Source organism: Antechinus flavipes, chromosome 5 (assembly GCF_016432865.1).
Source record: "Antechinus flavipes isolate AdamAnt ecotype Samford, QLD, Australia chromosome 5, AdamAnt_v2, whole genome shotgun sequence".
Classification (NCBI taxonomy): Eukaryota; Metazoa; Chordata; class Mammalia; order Dasyuromorphia; family Dasyuridae; genus Antechinus; species Antechinus flavipes.
This window is the reverse complement of record NC_067402.1, coordinates 276,174,880-276,195,332: the sequence shown is the minus strand read 5'-3', so window position 1 is coordinate 276,195,332 and position 20,453 is coordinate 276,174,880. Positions and strand designations below refer to the sequence as shown.

General features: G+C 39.4%; 1 protein-coding gene across 6 annotated transcripts in view; it reads left to right on the top strand.

Moving 5' to 3' along the window:
• Positions 1 to 20,453, top strand: part of IGF1 (insulin like growth factor 1) — a 108,219-nt gene that overhangs the window by 76,178 nt on the left and 11,588 nt on the right. For 2 of the 6 annotated variants that reach the window (XM_051961195.1, XM_051961198.1), the window contains exons 3-4: positions 1,896 to 2,077; positions 4,820 to 5,032. In XM_051961195.1, the coding sequence (XP_051817155.1) occupies positions 1,896 to 2,077; positions 4,820 to 5,032 (395 nt within the window). Of the gene's footprint in view, positions 1 to 1,895; positions 2,078 to 4,819; positions 6,920 to 20,453 lie in introns of those variants that run through there. The other 4 variants (XM_051961200.1, XM_051961197.1, XM_051961196.1 and 1 more) reach the window with 4 other exon arrangements.

Here is a 20,453-nt window from a genome sequence, read left to right as displayed (position 1 = left end):
AGATCTCTCTTGATCAAAACAAACTCCTTGTCACATCTTATAAAGAGTGTTTATTTCCACAGCCCTCCAGTCCCCAGCAACTCTTGCCCTTTATGCATTCTAGGGCAGTGGGAGAGAAAAACTTCCTGTATTCTCTTCCACGTTTTCATCTTTTCTGAAAGGAAACCAGAGTTTAGCATCTATTCTTGGCGGGCCGACTCCTTTGGCCTCCCGAAATGTCCAGTAACTTAGCAAAGAAAAAAAAAAAAAGCCTATGGATGTCCTCTGTGAATTGCCGAGGATCACGTGAGCTTGTTTTCCCCTCTCCTCCAATTTACGGTCTCTGGAAAAGATTATAAAACAAAACAAAACAAAAAACATTGTTTATAGAACTCAGGGGGCCAGTTGATTCTCAGCTGAGGGTAAAGCCGCCTGCTAAAGCAAGGAGACAGAGTGGATGTAACACCAGCAAAGAAAACCACAGAGACAGAGAGGAGGGCCAGCTTCTCTGCCCCTCCCTGACAGACATTAGAGTGGGGGCCACCTCCTAGATCTGCTCCCAGAGAGGAAAGCGGTCTCCCTCTCCCAGGGATGCCACAAACAGTCATGAGGAGTTCTAGTTTCCCAGCGGCCCTGAGCCCCAGGGCCAACCTGTCCGGTCTCTCATTTTATCTGTGGGAAATATTTTGGTTCTAGAGTTGGAGGAGCCAATCAGCCCTCTGAGTGAAGGGGCAGGTGGCCGTGGGAAGTGAGTAAAAGGGGCTAGTTGGGCTTAAATGTGGAAAAAGGCTTCGTGAGTGTCTTAACCTCCCCACCGAGGGAAGGGGAAAACTGCCGTGGAACTCAATAATAATGGATTGTAGATTTGGGAAGGGATTGCTTTTAGAGGCCATTGAACCCAATCTAGTTATTTTACAAAAGAAAAGAGGGAAACCTAGACAAATTACTTAACTTGACCAATTTCCTACCAGTAGTAAATGGCCACAGTGGCATTTGAAACCAGGTTCCTGGATTCTAAAGCCAGTATTCTGTTTAGTATAACATGTTGAAGGAAAGCCTAAGAATCCTGTCTCTGACACGTAATAGCTGTAGAACGGTGAACACATCACTGAATTTCTCAGCGCTTCCAGGCAAATCTCTAAAACCGAGAAGTTGCTGATAAGTACCGGTGAAGAGCATTTCCACACTGGGAGGTCTTACATCTATAAAATCTTAGAGCATGTTTTGTTTGAAAGGATTTTATTACAAATTCCTAATGAGGGTGGAGCATAATGGATTTTTTAAATATTATTATTATTATTATTTTTTTTTTTTGCTGAGGCAATTGGGGTTAAGTAACTTGCCCAGGATTACACAACTAGGAAGTGTTAAGTGTCTGAGAGCAGATTTGAAATCAGGTCCTCCTGACTTCAGGGCTGGTGCTCTATCCATTGCACCACCAAGCTCCCTCCATAACAGATGTTGAATATTTCTACTTTGATTCCCAGCACAAGGCCATACCCAGTCAATGTCAGTCAAATGAATCAATGTCAAATGAATCTGTTGATTCTCATCCCTAGTTTAAATGTAGAATAACTATTCTTTTGAATTAAATTCCCTATGTAAAAAATAAGAATTATGGCTGAAAACATTTAAGTTTGTCTCAAAAAAAAGTCTGACTTTCACTCCTGCCTCAGATACTCAACAGTAGTATGACTCTAGTCAAGGCACCCCTCAGTCTCAGTTTCCACATCTGTAAAATGGGGCTAATAATGGCACTGATCTCACTGTTGTAAGGGTAAAATGAGATAATGCTAGCAAGGTGCTTTGCAGACTTTAAGATGCTATGGAAATGTTCGACATTATTTTTTTTTTTATCTTAAGCAGAAATGTGTTCTGTTCTAAGGCTACACCATTCTTTTCTTTATCTTATCCAGGCAAGCCCACTGGGTATGGCTCTAGCAGTCGGCGTTTACACCACACAGGGATCGTGGATGAATGCTGCTTCCGGAGCTGTGATCTGAGACGGCTAGAGATGTACTGTGCGCCAATTAAGCCAGCCAAGTCAGCCCGCTCGGTGCGTGCCCAACGCCACACCGATATGCCCAAAGCCCAAAAGGTAGGTTAGGATGAGAGGAAGCCTGCTTTCCCTAGCATAGAACACGGAGGCCTTTACAGGCCCGCTTCAGCCAAGGGTACCATGTCATACCCAGTGGAATAATTCAAAAACACCGCCCCTCCCACCTCATCAGAAGCCCTTAATTCCTCAGGTGTTTGTCAGTCCTGTTAGTTTTAGGCTTACGTAATTCTCTACCTTATCCCCTAATCAATCAGTCAAGAAATTCTTTAAGCACCTTCTCTGGGCCAGGGATATCTTCTTAACAAAGTACCTTTTAAGAATCATCATAATTATAACAATTATTAATTATAGAGGATGCTTAAACAAGTGTCTTATCTCCTCCGTGAAAATAATAAGTATTCAATAATAATGTTAATTAAATCATTATCATAATTGATTAATAATGATCAAGAATGTATCTTATTTCTTCTAGGAAATTAATTACTACTAATTAATAATGTCAATTATTAACTCGGTGCCAGGTACTTTTTAATAACCTCTCTTTTTAAAAAGCATTACTCTCATTCCTTAATCATTATTAAATATGGAAAATAGTTAAGTATTTTCTCCTTCAGAAAATGATTGTTAATAATACTAATTATCAATGATATAGCCAGCACTTCTAAATCATGTACCTTTTTTTAAATTGTAATTATTAATTAATTATTATTAATTAAGGAAAATGGACAAATTGGTGTTCAGGGAAAGTATTATTAATTAATAACACTAATTAATTATTAACCAGCTGTGTTCCCAGGACAATTTTTAAACTGTGTGCCTTTTCAAAATTATTATAAATATTAATTACAGATAATGGTTTAGAGTTAGCTACATGGCATAGTGGATAGAACACCGCTGCCCCTGGAGTTGGGAGGACCCACGTTCAAATCCAGCCTCAGATACTAGCTATCTGATCTAGGCAAGTCACTTAACCCTGAATGCCTCCAAAAAAAGGGGGGGGAAATAAAAGGGAAAAAAATATTGATTTAACAAGTATCTTAACCCCTTATTAAGATTATTTTTTATTTATCTACAATGTATTAGGCATATCTTTTTTAATCATATCCCCATTTTAATCATTGACTAATTTATTTTTCCATGATTTTAACTTCAAAGTATTTCTTACTGTGAAAGGACTATTATTAAAAATCATGAGCATTCTCATCTAGAAAGACAAACCATTCTGGAAAAGGAATTCTCTGAGTTCATATTGAGTAGAGTATTGAATCTATGGCTTCATTTATGTAGGGAACTCCCAGGGGAGGAAAGTTTCTTTACTAATACAGGTTAACTAGTCCTTTGCGAGTTATAGAGGCAGAGTTACCTAGAGCAGAGATGTGAAATCTGCAGTCCCCTTAACTCCAGGGCTCCAGAAGGGCAGGAACCAAATTAAAATGTCATTGGGAAATATTTACTAAAAATGCAATAGAACATAGACAATGTTAATTTGTGGTTTTCAAAGTTAATATGCAGCCTACAAGCATCCTTATTTATGATTTAAAGGCCTTGTTTGTATTCAAATTTAACATCACTGGCCTAGAATACTAAGAGACTAAGTGACTTGACCAGGATCCCATAGCCTGTATCTATTAGAGGCAAAACTTGACTCCAGGTCTTCCTAACTCCAAGATCAGCAGTCTACCTATTCTGCCATCTTTCCTCTCTCATACAGAGATACCAGATCCAAATTTCTACTTTGCTTAAAGAAAATGCCTCCATGATAGATCCATGGAAGGATTTTCTTTCTGGGATATGAGCTGTGAGCAAGTCTTATGGGGGTGGATCTTGGATGAAAACAATGGGATATAATTTGAATCGTCTTTTAAATTTTGGGCTAAGATGTGTGGAAGAGTAGAAGGGATACAGTGGATCTATATCCCTCAGCTCTTTCCCTAAGAAGGTGGGGAGAGGGGGGGAGAAATTGAAGTCAAGGGATATCTTTTGGCTCTCCTCAACTGAATCAATTTGGATCTCAAGATCTTTGGGGTCTTGTTTTTCAAAAATAGTCAATTTGTGTTTTAGCTAATAGTCTCATTTTGCAAAAGTCTCAAGATAAGCTCAAATATAGATCACTGTGACATGTATGACTGGTCCTTGGCTGCTATATGTAAAGTTCCCAGCATTCAAAGCCCAAAGAGAGAGTTAAGAATTCAAGGGTGCCCAAGTGGGTTCTAAATAGAATTCCCTCCCCTCTGCTCTTATGTAAGTGTCTTGTCCAGCTTGCATAGAGGGAAAGTGTCATATTGCAAGTTGCATTGAGAGGATACTTTCTACTGGTTTCTGGAACTTGGGATCAAGTTATCATGAATATGGTTGTGAATTTTTCCAAAGTGAAGGAGAATAAGGGAGTATCTATTTCCTTTCCCTTCTAATCTCAGTTTACCCAATGCTTTACAACGTAAATAAGAGAATCAAATAGAACACAATCTGATGGGGGGAGGGGAATCATAATTGTGTTAGGACCATGAACTCCAGAATCCAGATGCTGAATTAGAGAATAAAAGGGTAGATAGAAAAAAAAAATGGTTTGGGTTTTTTTTTTTTTTTGGTTTGCTTTTTTTTGTTGTTTTTTGTTTTACTTCCCTGTGTTGGGACTACAAGCAATTACAAAACTCGGTCCCTACACTCAGTCTTTCCCAACCTATGAAGCTCAGTGACCCTAGACTGGCACAGAAGCACTATCATCGAGAACACCACAGGAACCACCTGTTCTGAATGAAATTATTTTTGTGATATTTGCAGTATCAGCCCCCATCCACCAACAAGAGAACGAAGGCTGAGAGGAGGAGGAAAGGTGGGCCAGAGAAACACCCAGGAGGGGAGCAGAATAAGGGGAAAGAAGAGAGACAGCAGAGCAGAGGAAAGAAGAAAAAGCAGAGGAGGGAGACTGGAGATAGAAATACTGAACGCAGAGGAAAAAACAGGAAAATGGAGAGAAGGAATAAACAGACAGAGGCAAGGACTATGAGAAAGTAACAGAAAATCAGGAAACATAGAAAAAAAGAAGAAAAATATTGTGACAATAGATGGCACATATAATGAAATGAGAAAAAAAAATGAAACCTTGGGTAGGACAAGACATGGAAAAAACCAAGTATTTGGAGAGAAGGGAAATGTGTCAGAGCAAGTCCAATGGCAGATACAAGAAGGAAAAAGACTAGAAATAGAAAAATGAGGCAGGGGAAGCAGAACTATAATAAAGGCTGGAGGATGGCAGGAACTAAAAGGAAGGGTTGGTTTTCTTAAAGCCACTTTTAGGAACACTCCCAAAGTTGCTGCCATTATTGCATGTGCACTCAAAAGCTGAGTTAAAAATTAGCGAGCATTTGAACAGAACTGTCTATGAACACTCACAGCTCCCTTTCCCCACATGGTTCATTTCCCAATCCTGTTCAGGGTCAAACTCCCCCAGAGGGCAATGGGAACAGTTTAGAGAATCATGGGATCTCAGGATTGGAAAAGCTTCAAGAGATCATCTTGTCCAACCCCCTGTTTAAGACAGAACTTGGTCCAATGACCAATGAGGGAGCCTGCCTCTTTCAGTCTGTAAAATGGGGTGTGGAAGTGTGAAATTAGTGGGGAAGCAATATCCTGGGGCTTTTGGGCCCCATCTTTTTTAGTTACACAGCACTGCATATATGCATACATACATAGATACACATGCAAGGATTTAAGACCGTGGAAGATTTTATTCCATGAAAGAGAGAGATCTAAGTCAATTAAGTCAAGCCTTAATTAAAAATTCAAAAGCAAAACTGAGAGGCAGCATAGCATAGTAGATAGAAAGTTGATTTGGAATAGGGAAGATTGAATGCAAATTCTGCCTTTGACACATACTGTCTGAGTAACCCTGGACAAGTCACATGACATTTCTTAGTGTTTTAGTCAACTCTCTAAGATCATAACTTGGAGAGGAAGTGATAATCTGCATGGTAAAGAAAGTCTCCTCACCCTGAAGTTCCTAATACCAGTGAAATCTCAGATCTAGCCCCTATCCCTCTCCTAGCCCCCAAAACACCAAGACACTATTATAGGAATTATGATGATTACTATAGGAAAGTAGCATGGCAAAATGAGAGGAGAATTCAGAGTCAGATGACTAATTTCAAGTCTTAATTCTGCCACTATCTCTATGATCTTGGGCAAGTTACTTCAAGAAAAAGCCAAGATGTCCTCTTCCATGTTCTGCTTCAGAAAACCCCTTACCCAACCCCTGTGATTCATTGAAGACCCAGGATTCCTTGAATGGGGATGCAAAGATGCCCAGACATAACCAAGGAAAGGAAGTGAATGAAAGAATTGGGTGAAAACAATCAATCCCCACAGCTGCCATTAAATTTTTGTCCTATACCTCTCAAAGGAGATGAAGGCAAGTCAAGGGACGACTTTATAATCAGAAGACACTCCAATTCCCTCTTCGCTTACCCCTGGCACCCATACGCCTTTGAGGAAACCCAGGCAGTTACAAAGTCCAGTCCCTACATTCGGGTCTTCTGATCATTTTTAATATCACAGGACGGAACAATTGCCTTGAAGCGTTCCTGTAATTAAAGAAAGCCATTCGGGATCTCCTTTGAATAGAATGCGACTGGTTGGTTCCCAATCCCAAGATTCCCTAAAATGCCTGGCTTCTGTTCTGCATTCTCTTCCCTGGCTATTGATTTAATGCCAAAGTCAACTCAGAGCTCAAACACGATGATGACGGTGTTGGGTAAAGAACTACAAGGCAATCCTCTTAGCCATCACCTGAAACTTGAGTCAAAAGAACACTGGATTTGGAATCAGTACCTGGGTTCAAACCCATACTTTGCTACTTCCTAGCTACATCACCTGCCCTTCTCTGGGCTTCAGTTTCTGCACCTGTAAAAAGGAGGGAATTGGAATAGTTGAACCTCTGAGCACTCTTCTAGCTCCGTGATCCGAAATCATGATTCTCTGATCTTAAACCATGATTCCATGATTCTAAATTATGATTCCACAGTCTTGAATCATGATTCCATGATCTATAAATCATGATTAGGATGAGGAGCTTCTCCATGATCCTAAATCATTTCATTTCTCTACATCTCCTTATGAGATGATTGGTCCCTTCCAACTTTAAAGCTATGATTCTGTGACCTTGTAAGTTTTCAAGGATGTACCCTGGTCTAGTGCAAAGAGCACTGGTTTTGGAGTCAAAGGACTTGGATTCAAATTCTCTCTCTGACACTACTTGTGTGACTTTAGACAAGTCACTTGACTCCTCTTGGCCTTCATTTCTTCCTCAGTAAAAAGAAGATTTGGGACTAGATAGCCTCAGAGTTGACTTTCAACTCTAAATTTAGGATCATCCCCTCCCTATCCCTAACTTTTACTCAATAGGAATGCAACGATAATCTGTTCCCCACTCTTAGGGCAGCATGGTACAATGAAAAGAGTGTTGACTTATGAGGCAGAAGACCTGGGTTCAAATCCTGGCTCTGCTACATAGTGCTTGTGTGATCTTAGAAAAGTCACATAACTTCTCTTAGTTTCACTTCCTTGTCTGTAAAATGGGGGTCTGGAGGATTCTTAGTTACTGTGTCATGGACCCTTTTAATGGTCTGCTCAAAGCTATTCTCAGAATAATGTTTTCAATTTGTTGTTTTTTAGTTGTTTTGGTTGTGTCCAACTCTAGGGTTCTCTTGGTAAAGATACTGGCTTGGTTTGTCAGTTCTTTCTTCAGTTCATTTTACACATGAGGAAATTAAGGAATACAGGGTAAAGTGATTTGCTGGGGGTCACACAGCTCATTAAGTTTCTAAGATCAGATTTGAACTCAGGAAGATGAGTTCCTTCCTGATTCCAAGCCCAGCACTCTTATCTACTGTGCCCCCTAGGTGTCATCTTTACAATATATGAAAATAAACCCACAGGATTTCAAAGAAAATCAATTTTTATTGAAATATAATTATTAAAATATTCAATGGACACCCCATCCCCAGGTTAAGAATTCTGGACTAAATGCTCTTTAAAATCCTTTCCAGCACTAAATTTGTGGTTTATGATGTCATGTTCCATGACTCTCAACCATATGAGAACACTATTTGAATATTGGTGCTGAGGGTGAAAAGAACATTGTCTCAAATCAAAGGCCATGAATTCAAATCCCATCTCTCACATTTCCTTTGTAAGCTTGGGAAAGTCATTTATCTTCAATTCTCTCATCTGTAAAATGAAGACGAGTATCCAAGATAGCATCTAAGTTTCTTTCTGGTTATAAATCTGTGATCCTAAAAATCAAAAAGGAATGAGAACAAATACCTTTTTAGCAAAAAACCTTGTAAGTTCAAGAAATCTTTTCAGGTCGAAGGGAAAAAATACAAAAACCTAACTTTCCATGGTCAGCTGGAGTAATCCCAGAATGCATAGCCAAATACTCAGCACTTTGACCAATGCATAATATGTACTAAAGCAAAACACCTATTCTGTGTAGGATATCATGCTAGATACTAAGCAACATACCAAAATAAAAAAGACATTCTCTGTATTCATTAAGTTTTGGAATAGCTCCTCTTGTTCTCTCTTGTTAGTATGAAGACTTAGGGTTAAGAATCCAGCGTTACCCATCCCAATATAAGGCACAAATAGATAAATAGAGAGGAAGATCTGGAAAATCATGGACAAAATAAATAATACAAGCAAAATATAATGACTCCTTTCCCTCTATTAAGCAAAACTAAGGAGAGCACTTTGGGTCAAGCAGATTCATCCCCTGTTCTCATAACTACCTGGCTTTAATTTCTCACCCATTTTCAGAAAAAGGGGGGGCGGGGCAGCCTGGACAGTATTCACTGCCTCAAGTAAGTATTAGACAGCAGGTATTGTTCAACTAGAATAATATCTTCACAAAGAGAACTATTGAAAATAAAAATAAAAATGTTCCGCTGAAGTCTATAGGTCACCATGGACTTTAAAAAGAAATTGCTAGCCTACATTTCAAAAGTCAATGAAAAATCAATTTATATACTTCCAAAAAATAGTGGCTGAGCATCAAATATGTTTCAGATGTTGTATTAGGCATCAGAATTGGGAGTGGGATGGAGATTAAGAAAAATGGATTAATGGATACAGGGCTATTCTCAGAGAAAGAAAGACCTCAATTTGGGTCCTCTCTCTGACACAAATTGAGTGTATGACCTTAGGTAAATCACTTCCACATTTTAAGACCTAAAGGGGTTGGACTAGATGACCGTTAGGTTCTAACCATTTATGATTCAATGATCCCATGGCCTCTGTAGAACTCAGTTTTCTCATCTGTAAAATTAGGGGATTAGACTAAATAATCTCTAAATCTCCTAGTAAATCAACCTAAAATCCTCTGATCCTATAAATGAATGACCTCATAGTTTTCAATTTTCTTATTTCCAAAGTGATAGGTTTGACTCCATCAGACCATCTTCACTTGAGGTACTTGAACTTACTTTTTAATATTTCAGTAATGATTTTCAAATCCTATTTTTGTTATTTTATGCTTTTAAAAATATGATTCTTGGAAAGGGTCCATAAACTTTGCCTGATTGGCTTGCCAGAGGGGTGCAGGACACATGAAATGTGAAGAACCCCATATCTGGGCAATTGTCCAGTCTCTAGGTCTGTGATTCAATGATGCTTTCACCCTATGATCTCTCGGGTCCTCAACTTCCTTAATTGTAAAAGAAGTAGACAAGATGATCTCTGAGGTCCCTGCCCACTCTAAACCCATGATCAATAAGACAGAATTAATTATTATTATGTCAATCAAAGTCCCACACTCTCATGTGATGCATTAACCAGTCAGTTTTAGACTGAGCTCTCAGAGAAATGATCATTTCTCATATCTCTTAAAATCACACATAATCTGTGTTTTCATTGTTCTCAGGATGGGACAATGGATCCAAATTGTGGTGACTGGAGAAAATTTGGTTGGAGCAGTCTCCTGTTCTTGCAAATTTTATGAGGAAAAGACCAAAATAAATAGACATATGGGTATTTCCGGGCTTCCCACTGTTTCTGGGACTTCATTCTCCATAGGCTACCAATCAGTGCCTTTCCCAAATGTTCAACCTCCTTTCTAACTGATTAAAAACAAACAAAACTACCTCCTCCCTCCAATGAGTGCACTATTAGGATGTAAGCATGAAAAAAGAAAAGAAAAAATAGAAAGAGATAATAGCAAATAAGAACAGGATTTGTGATTTTATTACAGGTATAGGGAACTTCCAGGTGAGGAAACTCTCTACCAAGGCAGATTGACAATTTATAGTCTTAAAGAGTTGTGTAGAACTCTGAGAGAATAGGACATTTGTCCAGGGTCAAAAAACCAGCCTGAATTAAAGAAATAGCCTTCCCTTAAATAACTCCCTTTCTTGTCCCTCCCTTATTAATTTCAAGCTAATAATAACAGCTAACATTTATATAGCACTTATTACATGCCAGGCATTTTGCTAAGCACTTTTATGATTATCTCATTTGATCCACAACAGCCCTAGAAGATAGGAGCTTTTTATCATTCCCCATTTTACAGATGGGGAAACAGAGGCAGAGATTCAAGTGACTTGCTTAGACATGCAGATTTGAACTCAGGTCTTCTTGACTCCAGGTCCAGCACTCAATCCACCACACCAGCTGCTTGCTTTAAATAACAGCTAACATTTATGTAGTGCGCCAGACACTTTGTTAAGTACTTAATTAGTACTTGAGTACTAATTATTACCTTATTCATTATCACAACAACCTAGAAGGTGGGTACTATTATTAACACTATTTTGCAGATGAGGAAACTGAGGCAAACTTGCCCAAAATTGCACAGCTAATAAGTATCTGAGACTAGATTTTAATTCAGGCACTGACTCTGTCCACTGTACCACCTAGCTTCTTCGAGGACACAAATTTGGCAGTCTTCCTATCAACTCAATAAGTACTCACTAGGGAATGAAAGATTAGTAGATGGAATGACTTTGTGAAGAGGGGAAGTTTTCTTAGGTTAGACTGATGAGATAAAGCTTATTGATATCCAATCTCAGAATAGAGATCACTCAATCAACAAGCATTTATTAAGCATTTTCATTATTTGCCACTTGGCTAAAGATACAAAGAAAAATCACAAATAGTCTGAGATGGCCTATTGGATCTAACGTGGACACCTGTGGTAATTGGGGAAAGAGTTATTGTTTTTGGATGCTGCAGAAATTCCCCTTTATACGGCTTGGAATCTCCACTTTAGAATTCCTTGCTTTAGTAATCCACTTCTATGTAGTTGGGGGCAGAGGAAGGGGAGTGAGTCCTGTTTCTGATTCCGTTTAAAGTTAGTGACAACATATGAGATAAAGACAGAAAAGGGGAGAAGTGAGAGATAGATGGACAGAGAGAGGCAGAGAGAGAGACAGAGAGAGACAGAGAGAGAGAGAGAGAGAGAGAGAGAGAGAGAGAGAGAGAGAGAGAGAGAGAGAGAGAAGGAAACAGAAGGAAAGGGAGACAAGAGAAAGTGTTCTATGAAATAAGGAGTAGCTGAGGTGAGTAATGATTCCCCTAGGACTAATAAATATCTGGACTTCACTGGAAAAAGGAGCCAGGATAAGCACTGAGAGGGAAGGGGGAAGGGTAGGGAATTGACTTCCCTTGCAAGGCTAGAATTGGCCACTCGGTCCTCAAGTGTCTGCCTGAGGTCTGGGAAGCTTCCTCTGCGTCCTACATTCTCAGGCTTGCCTTAGCCCAGAGAATAAGTTGCTAGAAGTAGGTCACCATTGGGAAAGGAGGTCCGAGCCAATGAAAAGACCCAAGTCTGACCTCTGCCAGTTCAATCAGGTGTTTCAAAAACAACTGATAAGATCATGGGCCCAGCCCTTCTTGAGATTGTAGGATCAGAGATGGAGAGCTGGAATGATCTTTCAATGTCTTCTGGGCCAAACCATTCCTTCATTTCACAGAGGAGGAATTCAGGGTCCAAACGGCTAAAGTGACTTTGACCAAGGTTATCCAGGTATTAAATGACAGTGCTAAAGCAGTAATTGTGCCTTAAACTGAAGGGATGGAGATAGGGATAGGGGAAAGAGAACAAACTTCTGATTTTACTGGTATTGAGAAGTCCTGCTACTAAAACAGATTTCTCTGCAACTGATTATCTTAGAGAGTTGATGTTAGATGACTTGTCCAGTGTCACACAGTCTCTAGGAATCAGAAGCAGTACTTAAAACCAAAATTCAAACCCAGATTGACTTCCAATTTAGTCGTCTTTCCACTGGACCAAAATATTATAGAGAGGTTTGCACTTCCGATCATACGATTAGAAATAAACATCTGATTTATCCCTCAATCGAGCGGTTTGGTTTATTCAAAATTATACATGCCTTTATATTTTGGCATTCTTCCTACTCACTCTTACCCTTCAGTGATTCAGAATTTACAATCAATTCTTAAACTAGAAAAATTCAAATAGAGATTGGAATGGTAGGTAAAGGATATAGTCTATTTTCAAATAGTACATAGGGGAAAACGGAAAGGAATGGCTAAATTGGTAAAGTCTTTTCAGAAAGCAAAATGGAAAGCTATCCTTCATTAGAACAAATTTTATGCTTTGAATTTGTTTCCAGATGATCAAAGCTATCCATAAAACAGTTCACAAAATCAGTTCTCTCATGTGTCCATAGTTATGGAAAACACTCGCTTCTTTTGGACAAACATCTCTTATAAGAAATCACAAATGTGATTTTTTTTTTTGTTGAGGCCCAGAGTCACACAAGCTAGGAAGTGTCACAAATGTCATTTTTAAAAAATAATTCTCTATGAGCAAACCTGACCTGTGCCTCAAGGTAAAGGGATAAAGATAGACACTGGATCTATCATTTTCAATGGGACAGGAAATACCCAGTTGAAATAATTCCATTTACCAATGAAGAATGGCACCTTCTCTACCATTTGTGGTCTAAGATTGTTGCCTCCAGATCTCAGAGATGAAATGACTTATATGAGATCACATAGGACATCAGAGGCAGGACATAAAGCTCGGTCTCCCAGACTTTGAGCTAGCTTGCCAACTGCTATTCCATCAAGATGCTCTCAATATGAAGGCAGTATCTTTGGGGTACCATTCCGTGTCTAAGGCATCTCAAGTGGTTTTCAAGAACTGCTAATTAGCCATTTGGTCTGAATCTAATATTTCCCAAATACAGAAGTACATTGAGTTTTAACTCATTTCCCACCCCTAGATCAGAATTCTATAATGCTGTAAGATTTTCCTACTTTATGCTTTACAACAATCCAGTGAGGTAAAATCATCCCCATTTTATAGATAAAAGAACTGAGTTTCACAGTCAGGATTTTGCCTATAGTTCTAAGCTTCTATGACTGGTTGCTCAAGGGTACCATAGGCACACAATTCCTTAGTATGCAAAAATAACATTCATTCTAATAAATGTCATTGTCAGAGTTTTCCAACTCCTACCCTCAGATCTTCAGACTGAGTTCAAAGTTAATTCCACTATCACAAGTAACTATATGCTACAGCTCTATTAGGATAGTGACTTAATGAAGGAAACTCATCTATAGACAATATTCAAAATCCCCTTTGGCCTGAAGGTATCGAATGGTTTGTAAGTTTTTGTATTTTTTTGTTTTTTTTTTTTGTTTTGTTTTCCCAGTGGCCTGGGGTCTATGTGTGAGTGAAATATCAAGCAACATTGAAAGTAGCTATGGGTAGGGCAGAGGTTAAAACCTCTGACACTTAATAGAGGACTACCCATTTCTCTCTTCCCCATGTGAAAATGGGGCATGGACCCTGTAGACAACATTGTTGTGAGTCTAAAAATGAAATGGTGTTTGTAAAGACAGGTATGGGGACCTGGGATGTCCTTAGTTTGGAGAACTAGATAGATGAGGAAGCTCTTTCTACTTATGCAGCTCAGAACATTCTCTGTAACTTGATGATTCTGGTCTTAGCTAGAGCTGCAAGGGGACACCAAAGTGTTGGGACCCTCTAGGTTTCTTAATTGTGGATGGCGATGCAATATTTAAACTGCCTATTCAATGTCCTTCATCCATCTTTTCTTTGTCGTTTTCTTTGTAACTGGTAATGGGAAAATCTTGCGATTTTTCTGGGGCAGGAAATCCCATTGTGGAAATTCCATCCAATGATAAAGTTTCATTATCTGAATAAAATAAGGGGACACCAAAGTATTGGGACCCTCTAGATTTCTTAATTGTGGATGGCAATTCAATATTTAAACTGCCTATTCAATGTCCTTCATCCATCTCCTTTTCTTTTTCATTTTCTTTGTGACTGGTAATGGGAAAATCTTGCGATTTTTCCGGGGCAGGAAGGAAGTCCTACTATGGAAATTCCATCCACTGATAAAGTTTCAGAATCTGACTATAACTTAATCTTAGCCTAGGATGCTGGTTTACCAGTAGCCCCAAAGCAAGTCTGTGTCAAAAGGGTGACTGAAATCCAAGTATTCCTGACTATGAGGTCAGCTCTCTAACCACTACACTATGCTGAATGGATTCTATGTAAAGTATTTGGTGAGCCTAAAAACACTACCGAAATGTTTATTATTCCTATTAGGGGCTGAGTGAGACAGCCTTTCATTCTATACTTCTTTAATTATTTCATGTGTGCCAACTGCTTGCTCTCCAGGGAGAAGGATTATGCTTTAAAGCCCAGCCTTCTTATTGAGGTCTTGGAAGGTCCTGGGGACACGGCTTGACCAGTGTCCAGCAGGAATCAGTTAACCTGGCATTCTGAGGATGCAAATGCAAAGCCTGCCTCTGAGACATGGGGTCATGTTGTTGGCATTGGCTCTGGGGCATCCACGCCTCACCAAAAAAAAAAAAAAAGGATGGAAAAGTCTAATATTCGGCAGGATGAGCAAATTGCTGACCACAAAAGCAGCAATTTTTTTTTTTTGCTGGGAAAAAAAAAGCTCTAAAGGTTCCAGCAAGAAACCAGGAAATGTGACCCCCTGACCCCCAGCTGGCCAAAAGTCAAAAAGCCTTCGCAGGCTGGATTTTCAGATGCCAGAGGTTTTGTGGAGCTCGTTTCAAAAAGCACTAATGTTAGCTAGCAGAGAGCCTCGGGCCCGGCCCACCCTGAGAGGTTAAACAACTAAAGGCCAGGCAGTCCCACAGTCTGTCAAAATAGGAGGTTCTGTTTTCACAGCTGGAGATAACAATTGCAGCTAGACCTGAGTTCTGTAGGGTTACAGACAGAGGAAGCCGACAGGTTTCGGGAGGGACAATAATACCTACTCAGTCCACCATTGTTGGCTTGGGTTCTCCCATTGGGTGAGAGAGTGGTCAAATGAAAAGAATCATACATCGTAGAATCCAACATGGTACCTGGGGATGGCTCGTTCGTCCAAGAAACACTTACGTAGCAGTTTCTAAGGTATGGTGTTAATTTGAAAGAGCAATGATTTGGTCAGCTTAGAGAATTCCCAACATGACAATTTCCTCCACCCATGAGGATCACAACCCCTGTGTGATTTTGTAGATAAGTCATGAGGAGTTTCTGGGTTAAGTGACTTGCCCAGGGACACATGAATAGTAAGTATCAGAGGCAGGATTTGAATGGAGACTAAAGCAATGATTCTGGAATCTGAGGAGATGGCTTCAAATTAAACCTCAGATACTACTTGTATCACATGGAGCAAAGCACTTAATACCCATAGACCTGTTTCTCCATATGAAAAATGAAGGACTCAATGGTCTCTAAAGTCCTCTCTAGCTCTTGATCTATGACTTTCTGTGATCCGAGGTCTTCCTGATACCAAGCCAATCCTCAATTGCAGGTTGCCTCTGTGTACAGAACTCTGTAAATGAGTGAAGTGATACCCAGGAATATTCTTTGAGAAATATAAACCCTTATATGCTACTATTATTCCTGGTTGCCCAAGGGACCATACATGCCCACAATTCCTTGCCCTGAAAAATGAGAGGGATAATATTTGTTCTTTAACTCAAAAGAATACTAAGAAGATTATAGAGGGAGGATGGTAAGAGTTGCCAAGTGTGATGTAGAAAGCAGAATATAAGCATGAATGATCTCATAATTTTCTATATAAAGAAAACCCAGATCCAGTTGGATAGTTGCAGAAGTTGCAGGTCCTTTTAAATTCAAATGGAAACAAATAGTATTTATTTATCAGTAATGCTAGTAGTATTATTCCTGGTTGCCCAAGGGACCATATATGCACACAATTCCTTGCCCTGAAAAATGAGAGGGATAATATTTGTTCTTTAACTCAAAAGAATACTGAGAAGACTATAGAGGGAGGATGGCAAGGGTTGCCAAGCGAGATGTAGAAAGCAGAATATAAGCATGAATGATCTCATAATTTTCTATATAGGGAAAACCCAGATCCAGTTGGATAGTTGCAGAAGTTGCGGATCACATCAAATTCAAATGGAAGCAAACAGTATTTACTCATCAGTAAATGCTTTCATTCCATAGAAAAGTTCAAAACTGCTTTTCAAATTCCCAATATCTCTCACATGCTGAGAAAGGAATTTCAGCATGCAGTATTGGAGTATTATGCATGATTCATCACAAAGAGTCTTTGGAAGATGCTGGCGCCCAATCCTACTCGTCCTGTGAGCTAATCACGGAACCGCACGGTTCTGGGAAGTCTGTCAAAAGTTTAAGTATCTATGATTTTGTGGCTATAGGTCCTTCCAAGATCAATGCCCATGACATTCGCATCTTGGACTTAGAGGCAGGCTTAACTAGGTAACTCCGGGCAGAACAAACCCACTCTGGGCCTTGATTTATTTCCTTGGGAAACCAGAACTTACCTCACAGGGCTGTTGTGAGGATCCAATGAGACAATATAGACGATATCCACTTAATCAATCGACCAAACAAGATTTATTAAGCACCTACTTCAGGTACTGAGCTAAGAGCTGAGGGTTCAAAGACAAAAAAATAAACAACTAAAAAATTAAATTCCTCAAGGAATTTACACTCTAACAGAGGACATGGTCTGTATGTAAACATATGTCTGAAAATAAAGAGAAGATAAACACTTTTCGGGGAGGATACCAACCACAGAATCAGGTCTTACATAGAAGTAAAGTTTAAACAGAATTTTAAAGGAAACCACAAAGACCTGTGTGAACGCTAGATTTTATGGTTATTCAGTCATTTTCCAGTCATATCCGACTTTTTATGATCCCATTTGGAATTTTCTTAGCAAAGATACTGGAATGGCTTGCTATTTCTTTCTCCAGCTCATTTTACAGATGAGGAAACTGAGGCAAAAGAGGTGAAATGACTTGCCCAGAGTCAATAGCTAGTAAAGTCTAAGACCAGATTTCAACTCAGAAAGATGAATTTTCCTGACTTCAAGCCCAGAATTCTACATGCTGATTAATCTAGCTCCAGCTAGAAACCAAGAATTCTAAGGTAGAGACGGGGATGATGCAGGGTAGAGAATTCTAGACATTAAATTTTATATCAATATCAGGTAAAAGTAGTAATAGAAAAAGAAAGAAGAGAAAGGAGCCAAAAGTTACTGCGGCTTAAAAACGTGATTCCTCTGCAGCCAAGCTGGTATCGAAGCTGTCTGAGTTGAACTCAGCCAGTCCCTGGACACTAGCTGAGGCCATTTCCTCTGGGAGTATCTGCCAGACACAGCTTGTACTCCCCTGGTGTTGCTTTTGGGAACCACTTCCAAATGGTGATGAGGCAACAGAGAAGGTTTTTTTGGTAAAGTATTGAAATCAAACATTTCTACCGACCTTACGATTTACTCAGCTCTTCACAAACATTATCTCATGGTCTCATTTGAGAACTGACTTGATATAATGAAATAATTGGGTGATAGACAAAAGATCTGGGTTCAAATATTCCCTCTAATATTTGGAGAGAGGGGAATCTTTTAGCCAACCCATGCCTCAGTTTATTCATTTGCCAAATGAAGCCATTAATTCCTATGGTATAGTCCTCTTGGGATAATTGTGATGCTAAAAAGATCTAACGTCCAAGAACCACTTTGCCGACTTTAAAGTTCTATAAAGGCAGTGGCCAGATAGCCGACCTCAAAACGAGAAAGATGTGGGTCCCGGTGCTCTGACATACTTGGCAATGTGCGACTCTGGGTAGTTTTTTTTTTCAATATACCTAGCAGCTCTCTAAGGTATATACATTGTCTTGATCTGCATCAGTGGAGAGGATTTCCACACCAGAAGTTCCTACACAAGTGAAATCACAAATCACTTTCTAAAAAAGAGTGAGGAGAATGAATGGGCTTAGGGAAGCACTGGCTATTAAGATTTCATTTGATCCTTACTACAGTCCTATGAAGCAAGTCATACAAGTATAATTTAGAAGCGGAAAACCCATTTCATTTATTCTCCCCATTTTACAGGTGAGGAAGTTGAGACTCAGAGATGTTCACAAAAGTATAAGTATAGAGTTGAAAGAGGTCTTAGAGGTTATTTGGTCTAATACTCCAGTTATTATAGATGCACATTCTGTGGTATTAGATATTTTTAAAATAGCAAATGATAAAAGACTAGAAATTACCTGCTCTTTTGGAATACTACTGTTATTTACATCTTTTCCTGGCATTAAAAGTAATTTCACATGATAGAAGCTAAAAGGCAAAAAAAAAAGAAAGAAAGAAAGAAAGAAAGAAAGAAAGAAAGAAAGAAAGAAAGAAAGAAAGAAAGAAAGAAAGAAAGAAAGAAAGAAAGAAAGAAAGAAAATCTCATTTTTTAGATATGAGTTGCTGAATACTGTCTGATAGAATATATTTAGCTGCTCAAATCTGGCATTTTCCTTCTAGAAATGCCACGACCAAGAACTCCAGCCTTTTCTGAACTTCCAAAAATAACTCGGGGCAAGACAGTGTCTTTCAACTTTTTACGTCAAAAATCTAACACATATACAAACAGCGAAGTAAACAAGCAGCTCATAAAATCGACAGTCTAAACAGTCCGGGCTCCTCGATGACATCCTGCAAGAATACGAAAACTCCAAGTGAGCCCTCTGCCAGCGCTGCAAAGCATCGATGGCATGGCTTCTCTCCTGTTCCACCCCATCCCTCTAAATCAGTGGTCAGGATTTCTCACACCGCAGTCTCAGTTGAGCCCTGAGTCAGGACTCTGATAGGATAGCATAAGATTATGGGTTTGTAGCTGGAAGGAACATGGAATGAGAGAACTCTTGGGAGAAGGTAAGATCTGGGAGGGGTCTTGCCATGGAGAATATCAGAACTGGGAAGATCCTTAGAGCAGAGTAGAAGAAATATTAATGACCATCTCTCTAGTCCATCCACTTCCATTTTTGTAGATAAAAAAAAAAAAAACGAAGTGAGAAAAAAGATGGTGTCTAAGGTCACATAGATCACAACCAATGGCAGAGCTAGGCTGTGAATCCAACTTTTTTTCTAATTCAACATCTATTAATCTTTCCATAATACTAAACTATTTTTCACCTGAGAATGGAAAGAGTCTACTTCTGCCTAGCCTCTGCTATAACCAAGCCAACCAGTTTCAGTAATAATAATTTTACAAGGAAATATGTTTCATTTATGGATGGCTCAACTATCTTGAGGAGTCTCTCATATAGAGCCTAGATCTGGTGAGACTGAGCAATATTCTCATGAGAGAAGTAGCTTAAAAGGGACTTCTATAGAATCTGCTAGGAAAATCAGGAGAGGCTGTCCATTTCAATTCACTCATTTTACAGATGAGGAAAACTGAGACCCAGAGAGAAGTGACCTGCTCAAGTTTCCACAGGTTGTTATTGGCAGAGGTACAAGTCAAATCCGCCTCCTCTGTTGTCAAATCCAACGCTTTTTGGACTGGTTTGAAATTAGTAGATTGTTTTATTTTTTGTGTTTTTTTTTTAAACAGCTAGCTCATTTATCAACCAAGAGACTTGGGATACATTTTTCAAGTTGTTTACACACTGACCCAGTCTATAACTTGCCAAGAACTTGGTTCTTTACTGCTTCCCACCCTGCACCTTCTTCCTTTGGACACCGATATTCTTGAAAGGGTACAGCCCATGGTGACCGGAAAGAATTTAAGGTCGCTAGACCCTGAGCCTTCCGAGGGGTACAATGTCATTTCATCACATAACAGCGGATTCGGCGGTCTTTGTCTGGGGTTGTTATCATTGGCAAAGAATAACACCAGATCCCGCTTACAGCTGAACCCTGTATAAGCACCTTTTGATAACCACAACTCTTTATCTTTGCCAAACAACCCAGATATTTACTGGCATTTTGTAGAGTCTCTAGTAAAGTGGACAGAAATTTGATCTTAAAGGTCATCCCTCACACAGATGCATAATTTGCCTGACACTCAATACGCCTGATTCTCAGTGATGAAAAGTTGACTCAATGCTCCCGGAATTTGGGCTTGTGATTCCCAG